Raw genomic sequence first — 12,497 nt, forward strand, 5'->3', positions numbered from 1 at the left:
GAAGGAGAGTTATGGCTCAAGTAGTAGAACGCTAGCTTTGAGCAAAAAAGCTCAGGAACAGGGCTCAAGTCCTGAGGTCAAGCCTCAGAATTGGTACTGAAAATAAAAACTGGGCTGGGAAGGTGGCTCAGTGGCAGGGTGCTTACCTTGCATGCATGAGGCCCTGGGTTCGATTCCCCTGCACCACATAAGTAGAAAAAGCTGGAAGTGGCATTGTGGCTCAAGTGGTAGAGCGCTAGCCTTGAGCTGAAGAGCTGAGGGGCAGTGCCCAGGCCCAGAGTTCGAACCCCATGACTGACCCTCCCCCCCAAAAAAAGAAAATAAAAATTGTACTGAAGAAAAACAAAAGGACTGGGGATCTGGGAATGTGGCTTCCTGGTAGAGTGCTTGCCTAGCATGCATGAAGCCCTGGGTTTGATTCCTTAGTACCACATAAAGAGAAAAAAAAGCCAAGCTGGGCGCTGATGGCTCACACCTGAAATCCTAGCTACTCAGGAGGCTGAGATCTGAGGATCTCGGTTCAAAGCCAGCCCGGGCAGGAGAGACCATGAGACTCCTATCTCCAATAAACCACCAAAAAACCGGAAGTGGCGCTGTATCTCAAGTGGTAGAGCGCTCGCCTTGAGCTGAAGAGCTGAGGGACAGCGCCCAGGCCCAGAGTTCAAGCCCCACGACCGACAAAAAAGAAAAAATAGCCAGAAGTGGCACTGTGGCTCAAGTGGTAGAATGCTAGCTTTGAGCAAAAGCAGCTCAGGGACAGTACTTAGGCTCTGAGTTCAAGCCCCAGGACCAGCAAAAAACAAAACAAAATGAAACAAAAACCTAGGTGTCTGTGGTTCACACCTAGCTACTCAGGAGGCTGAGATCTAAGGATCGTGGTTCAACAAACCACTCAGAAAACCTGAAGTGACACTGTGGCTCAAGTGATAGAGCGCTACCCTTGAGCTGAAGAGCTGAGGGACAGCGCCAAGGCTCAGAGTTCAAGCCCTATGACTGACAAAAATAAAGGGGGGGGGCTGGCAATGTGACTTAGTGGTGGAGTGCTTGCCTATCATGCATGAAGCCCTGGGTTCAATTCCTCAGTACCACATAAACAGAAAGAGCCAGAAGTGGAACTGTGACTCAAGTGGTAGAGTGCTAGCCTTCAGTAAAAGTTCAGGAACAGTGCCCAGGCCCTCAGTTCAAGCCCTAGGACTCACAATTAAAAAAAAAATTGCATGAGGCAGGTAATGCCTCATGTTTAAAAAAAAAAAAAAGGGCATCTTAGTGGTAGAGTGCTTGCCTAGCATGTACAAGCCCTGGGTTTGATTCCTCAGTACCATATAAACAGAAAAAACTGGAAGTGGCACTGTGGCTCAAGTGGTATAGCTCTAGCCTTGAGCAAAAGAAGCTCAGAGACAGTGTCCAGGGCCTGAGTTCAAGCTCCAGGACTAGCAAAAAAAAAAAAAAAAGAAAAAAGAAAAAAAATTCTGCTAAAGATAAAGTCATACTGACCGATGTATCATGACAGGAAGAAAGTCTGTTCTATATATATATATAATATATCATAAGATACTTACAGCAGATAATGCTAAGATTTGTTGTTGAATTGTTTCTTCATCATTAGTGTCAACCCATGGGGGCACAGCTGCTTCTGTACAGAAGGTGGAAAAAAATAGGTTACAATGGCTATATTATAATCTATGATTTTAAAGAATGAGAAAGTATCTATTTGACTATTTAAAACAGCCATTTACCAGTAAGGTTCAAATATTAAGTTACTGTAATATCTTTACTTAATTAATTTATGAGTTTTATGTATGTTTGCATTTAGTCAAAATAATTTTACTTAAACTGAGCTCTAGTTACTTACTCCTGTATTCCTAGCTGAGATTTGGAGGATCCAAGTTTGAAGTCAGCCTAGGCATATATATGTATTGGTGTATATTTGTCATCCCAGCTATGATGGGAGGTCTAAAATAGGAGGATCATTGTCTAAGCATTTGTACAGACAGGAAGCGAGGCCCTATCTCAAAAACAACCAGTACAAAGAAGGGCTGGATGTATTGCTAAGTGGTAGAATCCCTACCAATTATGAGTCTGAGTTTAAACCCCTAAAACTGTGTCCCCCAAACAAATCAAAACACTCTATTTGAATGACACTATAAAGAAATCTGACAATGCTGTAATCAGAGTATTAAAATAACCAGCAGAGCTGGGTGCTGGTGGCTCACACCTCTAATCCTAGCTACAAAGGAAGCTGAGGTGTGAGGATAGTACTTCAAAGCCAGCCCAGGTAGGAAAGTCTGTGAGATTCTTATCTCCAATTAACCACCAAAAAACCAGGAGTAGTGCTGTAGCTCCAAGTGGTAGAGTGCTAGCCTTGAGCGAAAGAGCTCAGGGATGGTACGCAGGCCCTGAGTTCAAGCCCCATGACCTACAAAAAAAGATATCAGCAAAGAAATACATTCAAACATGGTATGCTAAAATGAACATAATATCACCTATGTGCTATTCTGGCCAAAAATGAATAATCTGAATCTAATAATGAGAAAATATCAGAAAAACCCTAAATGTAGATGATGCTGTTAAAAAAGGGAACGGGCACTGGCGGCTCATGCCTGTAATCCTAGCTACTCAGGAGGCTGAGATCTGAGCATCATGGTTCAAAGCCAGCCTGGGCATGAAAGTCTGTGAAACTCTTATCTCCAATAAACCACCAGAAAAAATCGGAAGTGGCGCTGTAGCTCAAGTGGTAGAGCACCAGCCTTGAGCTGAAGAGCTAAGGGACAGTGCTCAGGCCCAGAGTTCAAACCCCACGACCGACAAAAAATAAAATAAAAATAAATAAAAAAGGGAACAGTATTCTTCAAAACTTTTTTTGGGGGGGGTCTGGTCATGGGGCTTGAACTCTGGGCCTGGGCGCTATCCCTCAGCTCTTCAGCTCAAGTCTAGCGCTCTACCACTTGAGCCACAGCGCCACTTCCGGCTTTTTTCTTTTTTGCTTATGTGGTGCTGAGGAATTGAACCCAGGGCCTCATGCATGCAAGGCAAGCGCTTTACCACTGAGCTACCTTCCCAGCCCCTCTCCAAAACTTTTAATGTTATAAAAGACAAAGAAATGTTATTGGAAAGAGATTAAATGAGGGTAAGACATATGGAAAAGAACTGAGTTATCTTATCCTTAATTGAATTGTGGCAAGCGGGGACTGGAAATGTTATAAAGGACATTTGGGAGCCTCCACTACATAGTGAATTATCCTTAATTGGATTGTGGAAGACATTGTGTCATAAAGGACATTTGGTAGTCTTGACTACATAGTAAGACCTCATCTTGAAAACAATAGCAATGCTGGGAATGTGGCTTAGTGATAGAGTGCTTACCTAGAATGCATGAAGCCCTGGGTTGGATTCCTCAGTGCCACATACACAGAAAAACCTGGAAGTGATGCTGTGGCTCAAGTGGCAAGTGCTAGCCTTGAGCAAAATAAGTTCAAGGACAGTGCCCAGGCCCTGAGTTCAAGCCCCAAAATTGGCAAAAAACCAAAACAAAAAAAAAACAGTACAAGGTGAGTGATTATGAGTGAGAAAAAGGGTTTCAGAAGTGAAATGGACCAGGGTGTTAGTGGCTCATGACTATAATCCTAGCTATCCAGGAGGCTGAGATCTAAGGATCAAGGTTGGAACTTAGCCCAGGCAGGAAAATCTGTGAGACTCTTATCTCCAATTAACTACCATAAAAGCCAGAAGTAGAGCTGTGGCTCAAGTGGCAGAGTGCCAGCCTTGAATACAAAAGCTCAGGGAGAGTGCCCCAACACTGGCACGCCCCCACGCACGCACGCACATACACACACACACTATTACGTGAATTCCAATTTTGAGCAGATTGAGTTAAATAAGATTATTCAAATTAACTCCAGCTCTTTCTATTTTTACTTCATTTGTGTGGCTACTAGAGTATTTGTTTTTTTTGGGGGGTCTGGTCGTGTGGCCTGAACTCTGGGCCTGGGCTCTGTCCCTCAGCTCTTCAGCTCAAGGCTAGAGCTCTACCACTTGAGCCACAGCACCACTTCCGGCTTTTTTCTTTTTGCTTATGTGGTGCTGAGGAATCGAACCCAGGGCCTCAGGCATGCAAGGCAAGCGCTCTACCTCTGAGCCAACTTCCCAGCACTATTTTCTTTTTTTTTTTTTTGTCGGTCGTGGGGCTTGAACTCTGGGCCTGGGCGCTGTCCCTCAGCTCTTCAGCTCAAGGCGAGCGCTCTACCACTTGAGCTACAGCGCCACTTCCGGTTTTCTGGTGGTTTATTGGAGATAGGAGTCTCATGGTCTCTCCTGCCCGGGCTGGCTTTGAACCTCGATCCTCAGATCTCAGCCTCCTGAGTAGCTAGGATTACAGGCGTGAGCCACCAGCGCCCGGCCCTATTTTCTTATTTTTTAGTTGGTCGTGGGGCCTGAACTCTGGGCCTGGGCACTGTCCCTCAACTCTTCAGATCAGGCTAGTGCTCTACCTCATGAGCCACAGCACAACTTCTAGCCTTTTCTGTTTACATGGTGCTGAGGAATAGAACCCAGGGCCCCATGCATGCAAGGTAAGCACTCTACCACTGAGCCACCTTCCCAGCCCCACTACTAGAGTATTTAAAATGACTTACCTGGTTTGTGTAATTTTTGTTTGTGTGTGAATATGTGGATGTGTCAAAATGTAATTAAAATGCTCTTCCTCAGAGCCAACTCCCTAGAGAGGCTGTTCTCACCCACTATTCCAGCCCTGGGAATAACTTAATCCCTTTCTTTAAACCTAAAGGTTTATGGGCGAGTCTTCTCATCACTAGTCCTTCTGCTGTCAGAAGGATGGCTGGTTAATGCACACTTTTTTTTGGTGTTGGGATCAAATCTAGGATCCTGTACAAGCTAAGCATAGGGTCTGTAACTCAGCCTTATAGACATTTTTGTATTTTCCGACCTTAGTATGGTTCTAGCACATACTAGGTGCTTAATCAAATCTAGTGGCAGGTAGGTGGAAAAGCTGGGGTTGTAGGTCAGTAGTAATGTTTTCCTAGCATCACCAAGACCTTTAGTTAAGCACTTAGCACTATAAAATACATATCCCCCTCACAGACATATACACATGCATGCACACACACACACGAATGCACACACAGCAAGTTAAATAAATGTATACCATACCAGACTTTTTTGTATGTTGTTCCTCAACAAACTTTTTTTGTTCCTTCTGAAAATCTCCTATAATTGTCTGTTGAAAAAAGGGCAGAGTGGTTTTCATTCTAGTAAAGAGTACACATAGCAAAAATATCTAAATAACAATATCTAAGGCTTAACTGATGACCACTTTGAACTTTACAACTTGAGGAGGGAGGGAGGAGTTGGGGAGGGAAGGATGTTAGGGGAAAAACAAAGGAGGGGGTAACAATGCTCGATAGGAAATGTACTCATTACCTTACTCATGTAACTGTAACCCCTCTGTACAGTATCTTTATAATAAAAAATATACTTAAAAAAATTACTAGGGCTGCGAAGGTGGCTCAGTGGTAGAGTGCTTGCCTTGCATGCATGAGGCCCTGGGTTCGATTCCTCAGCACCACATAAGCAAAAAGAAAAAAGCCGGAAGTGGTGCTGTGGCTCAAGTGGTAGAGCGCTAGCCTTGAGCTGAAGAGCTGAGGGACAGTGCCCAGGCCCAGAGTTCAGGCCCCATGACTGGATCGCCCCCCCCCCCCAAAAAAAAAGAATTACTAATAGCCAGGGCACCAGTGGCTCACGCCTGTAATCCTAGCTACTCAGAGGCTGAGATCTGAGGATTGCGGTTCAACGCCAGCCAGGGCAGGAAAGTCTGTGAGACTCATCTCCAATTAACCCCAGAAAACTGGAAGTGGTGCTGTGGCTCAAGTGGTAGAGCACTCACCTTGAGCTGAAGAGCTCAGGGACGGCACCCAGTCCTGGAGTTCAAACCCCATGACTGACCAAAAAAAAAAAGACTAACAATAAGTGAAATCCCCTAAGCCTGAAATTTTAGCACTAGGAAAAACAAAAAACAAAGTCACCCTTTGGAGTTTAACAGTTGCTCCTGATGAGCATCTGTTTGTAAATCATACAAAGACCAGGTGCCAGTGGCTCATGCCTGTTATCCTAGCTACTCAGGAGGCTGAAGTCTGAGGATTGCGGTTCAAAGCCAATCAAAGCAGGGAAGTCCATGAGAATTTTGTCCCCAATTAACCACCAAAAATCTGGAAGTGGAGCTGTGGTTCAAGTGGTATAGTGCTAGCCTTGAGCAAATAAAAGCTCAGGGACAGTGCTCAGGCTCTGAGTTCAAGCTCTAGGACCACCCCGCCCCCGCCCCCAACACACATATACATACATACACACACAATCATACAAAGGCATACATATATATCTTGAAATAGTTAAATTTAAAATTAAACTTGGCCAGGTACTAGTTAGTGGCTGACGCCTGTAATCCTAGCTACTCAGAAGGCTGAGATCTGAGGATGGTGGTTCAAAGCCAGCCTGGGCAGCAAAGTCTGTGAGACTCTTATCACCAGTTAACCATCAGAAAACCTGAAGTGGTGCTGTGGCCTGAAGTGGTAGAGCACTAGCTTTGAGTAAAAGAGCTCAGAGAGGGACAGTGCCCAGGCCCTGAGGTCAAGCCCCATGACTGACCAAAAAAAAAGAAAAAAAGAAATTTAAACTATATTAAAGTTTTGTTATAATCGAGCAGTAAACTATATTAAAGTGTAAACAAAGTTTTTATTTTTTTGTTAGTACAGGGTTTTAAACTCCAGGCTTTGTCCTTGCTAGGCAGGCATTCTACCACTTGAGCCAGGTCCCTAGCTCCTCCCTTTTTTTTTTTTGGTCGGTTGTGGGGCTTGAACTCTGGGCTTGGGCACTATCCCTCAGCTCTTCAGCTCTAGGCGAGCATTCTACTGCTTGAGCCACAGTGCCACTTAAGGTTTTCTAGTGGTTTATTGGAGATAAGAGTCTCATGGATTTTCCTGCCCAGGCTGACTTTGAACTGTGATCCTCAGATCTCAGCCTCCTGAATAGCTAGGATTACAGGCCTGAGCCACCAGCTTTTTTCAAGTAAGGTCTCCCCAAGTAGCTCAGGTTGGCCTCTAACTACTGATCTTCTTGACACAGCCTGCTGTGTTAAAATCAAAGTTATTTATACAAAAGTACTTTTATACAATGAGAAAGAAAAAGAATCTCAATAATTAAACATTATCACAATAACAGGGTATCTTACTTGGATTAAAAAAAGTTCAGAAGGGATGAAATTAACTGCTAATAAATTTTATAAATTTCTACTTCCAAAAGATGTTTAAATGTACCTTATCAATGATGTCATCTATTTTTCCTTCTTCTACAGATTTCTTTATTGTCTGTGCTGTTTCAGCAACTGATTCAGTTATCTTCTTTGTAGCAGCACTTGCAAAGTTAAACAGATAATCTGCAGTGGATAAAAACAGTGGATATTTCATTCAAGTAAAATGTTCGTGAGAGTTTTCTAATTTTTTTTTTGTTGTTGTTGGTCGTGGGGCTTGAACTCTGGGCCTGGGCGCTGTCCCTCAGCTCTTCAGCTCAAGGCCAGCGCTCTACCACTTGAGCTACAGCGCCACTTCCGGTTTTCTGGTGGTTTATTGGAGATAGGAGTCTCACGGTCTCTCCTGCCCGGGCTGGCTTTGAACCGCGATCCTCAGATCTCAGCCTCCTGAGTAGCTAGGATTACAGGCGTGAGCCACCAGCGCCCGGCTTTGTGAGAGTTTTCTATCAGTATCTGTGGGAAATCTATGTCAGAGCATACTCAGATTCCAAAATCTGTGAACACTCAAGTCCTTTATATAAAACAACATAGTATTTGTGTAGAACTTACAACCTCCTATATTAAATATCTCCATCTATAACACTTAGTATGATGTAAATGCTACATAAACTGTAGTTATATTATTTAGGGGTAAGGAAGAGGAAAAAAAGTCTGTACATATTCAGTACAGAGATAATTTATTCTTTTTTTTTTTTTTGGTCAGTTGTATGGCTTGAAATCGGGGCCTTGGTGCTGACCCCGAGCTCTTTTGCTCAAGGCTAGACTGTACCACTTTGAGCCACAGCACCATTTCTGGTTTTTTGGTGGTTAACTGGAAATAAAGAGTCTCATGGAGTTTCCTGCCTGGGTTGGCCTTGAACCACAAGCCTCAGATCTCAGGCTCCTGAGTAGCTAGGATTACAGGTGTGAGCCACTGGTACCTGGCTAATTCTTTTCCAAATACATTGTCGGTCATGGGGCCTGAACTCTGGGCCTGGGTGCTGACCCACAGTGCTACTTCCAGTTTTTTCTGTTTATGTATTGAGGAATCAAACCCAGGGCTTCACATATGCTAGGCAAGTACTCTACCACTAAGCCACATTCCCAGTTACCAGGCACTAGTGACTCATGTCTGTAACTCTGGTTACTCCAGAGGCTGAGATCTGAGGATTACGGTTTAAAGCCAGCCAGGGCAGGAAAGTTTGTGATACTCTTGCCTTCGATAAACTAATCAGAAAAAGCGGAAAGCAGACATGTGGTTCAGGTGGTAGTACACTAGCCTTGAGCCTATGAATCTCTGTGACAGTGCCCAGGCCCCAGGACTGGTGAAGAATAAAATAAAAACTGCTATTTTATGAGAGAATGATGAAAAGAATGACATTGGACAAGATGCATTGTATTCATAAACTGCTTTGTTGAATGGCAATGCCTTTGAACAACTATTTTAAAGATTATAAAAACTGGAATTTAGCATAATCATCTCTATTCTCAAATTTTAGTGACTGCCAAAATACAGTTTACTGAACTCACAGTTATCATCCTCAAGGCACAGTTATCATCCTCAAGGAGTGTCTATTTTTAAGCCTAAATAAGGAAATTAAAGAATCAAGACAACAAAAGAGCAATAAACCAAGGCAGCTATACTCAGAGCAGAACAAACTGTTTCTAGAGAGCTACTGATGGCCTACGAGTGAGCAGCAAGAGAGAATGACCAACATCAGCTGTGAGGGCTCCAAGGTAGTCCCTAGAAGTTCAACACAGCCTTGTGGACAGAAGTAGTTACAGGGACTGGAGCAGAAGCAACAGTCCCGTTGTGTTAGGCCTTCAGGATAAGCAGACCAGCTGATATCCTGGCCAAGGTGGTGCTGCCGTGTGTGCATGTGCGCGCTCATGCACATGTGCGAACATTGAAGGTGGTGAGTGCATTAAGTGGGAGCTCATGAAAGACTCACTGGGTATCAAACCCAGGGCCTTGTGCATGTTAAGCAAGCACTCAATTACCGTTTCACCCCCTATTCACAAAAAAGTTTGCTTTCATAGTTGGCTAAATGGCTGGTATCTTGGAACTTGAGTTCTTGGAGGGTTTCTACCATTCCACAAACTAGTAAGAGTAGCTGTGTTTAAACTGTATGAACAATATGGTTTATGCTGAATACCTGCTTTCTTTCTTGCAGTCTAGACATTTGGCTCATGGCAGGCATAGAGTGCCTATCTGACCAGAACTGAATAAAAACTCTGAATCTCTAGCTGTGTGCTGTTGGCTCATGCCCATAATCCTAGCTACTCAGGAGGCTGATATCTGAGGATCATGGTTCAAAACCAGCTTAGGCAGGAAATTCCATGAAACTCTTCTCTCCAACTAACAACTAAAAAGCTGGAAGTAAAGCTGTGGCTCAAGTGGTAGAACCCTAACTTTGAGCAAAAGCAGCTTAGGGACAGAGCCTATGCTCTTGAGTTCAAGCCCCAGGACCCCTGCGTGCAGACACACACCCCCAAGACAAAAGTGGGGCTTCTTAAAGATTCTATTTATCTATCTATCTATCTATCTATCTATCTATCTATCTATCTATCTATCTATCTATCTATCTATCTATCTATCTATCTATCTACCTACCTACCTACCTACCTACCTACCTACCTACCTAATGCCCTGGAAAGACTGTGGGCTCAGTTACTCCAAAGATAACATATGTTTAAGATTAATATGTAGGGCTGGGAATGTGGCTTAGTGGTAGAGTGCTTGCCTAGCATGCATGAAGCCCTGGGTTCGATTCCTCAGTATTCCACATAAACAGAAAAAGCTGGAAGTAGCATTGTCACTCAAGTGGTAGAGTGCTAGCCTTGAGCAAAATATGCTCAGGGGCAGTGCCCTGAATTCAAGACCCAGGACTGGCAAAAAAAGATTAATATGTAGAAATAAAAAAATCTGATAACTTCTCTTGCCTCTATCAAAGTTTGTGTATAAACTAGAACCTTTATGTCTTCCTAAGATCACATGAATTTCAGAAGCAAGGTCTTAGTTTTCTGAAATATGTGTGTGTGGTGTGTGGTGTGTGTATGTGTGTGTCTCACAGTACTTCCATTTACCTCAGCCTCCTAAAATAGAAAATCTAGTGAGGAAAGAAGAGGACAGCATTAGCTCCAAGTTAGGTATGTATATTAAAAACACATTGTTTAAGACCTTTCAGTGAGTTTCCTTACAATAAATGGATAGTTATGAGACAGAGAAACACAGAGCAATAGAGGGGTATCCTGATTATAATATATGCACAATGTGAAATACCCTGGGGAAACCCTTCGGTACAATTGATATACACTAAAACAGTGACAGGAGACAGGAGGGAGAGTAGAACAGGCTCTCTTGGACAATAGGTTGGGAAGGATGAATAGGGTAAAAAAGACTGAATACAGTCAAGCACTTTAATACACATATATGAAAATAGAGGGCTGGGAAGGTGGCTCAGTGGTAGAGCGCTTGCCTTGCAGGCATGAGGCCCTGAATTCAATTCCTCAGCACCACATAAGCAAAAACAAAAAAGCCAGAAGTGGCACTGTGGCTCAAGTGATAGAGCACTGGCCTTGAGCTGAAGAGCTGAGGGACAGCACCCAGGCCCAGAGTTCAGGCCCCACGACTGGACCAAAAAAAAAAATAAATAAATGAAAATACAACAAGGAAACTTATTGAAATTGTTTGAAGAGGGGATGAGGTTGGTGAGGTACACTGCATGTATGTATGCAAATGTCACAATGAAACTTGCCTTGTACAATTAGCATATGCTAACAAAAAATCAGAAAAAAACCCTCATACTGAGTATGGAACCCAGGACTTTGCACATATTAAGCAAGAACTTGCTACTAAGCAACATTCTCACTGTGGACCCTTTCCCCAAAACACTAAGCTGGTTGTCAATGGATCAAGCCTGTAATCCTAGCTATGCAGGAGGCTGAGACTTGAGAATTGTGGTTCAAAGCCAGCCCCAGCAGGAAAGCACGTGAGGCTTCTATCTCTAATAACCCACCAAAAAAACGGTTAAGTAGAGCTGTGGCTCAAATGGAAGAGTGTTAGCTTTGTGCTCAAAAGCTCAAGGCAAGTGCCCAGGCCCTGAGTTCAAACTTGGCACAAAAGCAAATAACACAAACACTTGTTAGAGGGGCTGGGAAGATGGCTCAGTGGTAGAGCGCTTGCCTTGCATGCCTCTGAGGCCCTGGGTTCGATTCCTCAACACCACATAAGCAAAAAGAAAAAAGCCGGAAGTGGTGCTGTGGCTCAAGTGGTAGAGCGTTAGCCTTGAGCTAAAGAGCTGAGGGACAGAGCCCAGGCCCAGAGTTCAGGCCCCACGACCAGACTCAAAAACAACAACAACAACAACAACAAAAAACACTTGTTAGAAAATATTCAGAGAAAAAAAGGAAAATATTCAGAGGGTATTATTACTAAACATGAGGTTCCAGGTTGACAGTAAAGCCCTAAGGAAAAGAACTTAACTTTGACACTGCCCTCATGATACATGCAAATGGCTCTCTTATTTTTTATGGAATCCAGTAAACCTACACCCTATTTTTCCTAACTTCATCTGACATTTTTCTACCCTAACTACTGTCTGTTCTAGTCAAACCTATCTCCTCAAACCTTTGAAACAAACATTCAGCTCTTGTCTTCCCCCCTCCCCATGCCAGTCATGGGACTTAAAAGTCAGGGACTGGGTGCTATCCCCTGAGCTTTTGTGCTCAAGCCTAGTTCTCAACCACTTTGAACCATAGTACCATTTCTGGCCTTTTGCTAGTTCATTGGAGATAAGAGACTCACAGATTTTCCTGCCCAGTCTGTCTTTGAACCATGATCCTTAGATCCCGGCCTCCTGAGTAGCTAGGATTACAGGCAACGAGTAGGCCCTATCCAAATTTATTTTTTAAACATTGGCAATAGTCATTTCCTTTTTTTTTGGGGGGGGGGAGTCCAGTCGTGGGGCCTGAACTCTGGGCCTGGGCACTGTCCCTCAGTTCTTCAGCTCAAGGCTAGCGCTCTACCACTTAAGCCACAGCGCCACTTCTGGCTTTTTTCTTTTTTTGTTTTTGTGGTGCTGAGGAATCGAACCCAGGGCCTCATGCATGCAAGGCAAGTGCTCTACCACTGAGCCACCTTCCCAGCCCTCCTTTTTTATTTTTATTTTATTTTTCAGCACTCCGTTTTATTTCTTTTGTG

The 12,497-nt window shown here is 43.7% G+C and overlaps 1 protein-coding gene across 2 annotated transcripts in view; it reads right to left on the reverse strand.

Annotated features, from left to right (window-relative positions):
- The window catches only part of Syap1 (synapse associated protein 1), a 34,113-nt gene that overhangs the window by 19,487 nt on the left and 2,129 nt on the right, over nucleotides 1-12,497 (reverse strand). For both annotated transcript variants that reach the window (XM_070040806.1, XM_070040805.1), the window contains exons 2-4: nucleotides 7,323-7,441; nucleotides 5,167-5,233; nucleotides 1,560-1,633 (exon numbers count right to left, since the gene is read on the reverse strand). In XM_070040806.1, the coding sequence (XP_069896907.1) occupies nucleotides 1,560-1,633; nucleotides 5,167-5,233; nucleotides 7,323-7,441 (260 nt within the window). The remainder of the gene's footprint in view (nucleotides 1-1,559; nucleotides 1,634-5,166; nucleotides 5,234-7,322; nucleotides 7,442-12,497) is intronic.

Source organism: Dipodomys merriami, unplaced genomic scaffold (assembly GCF_024711535.1).
Source record: "Dipodomys merriami isolate MVZ:Mamm:240054 unplaced genomic scaffold, mDipMer1.0.p SCAF_3, whole genome shotgun sequence".
Taxonomy (NCBI): domain Eukaryota; kingdom Metazoa; phylum Chordata; class Mammalia; order Rodentia; family Heteromyidae; genus Dipodomys; species Dipodomys merriami.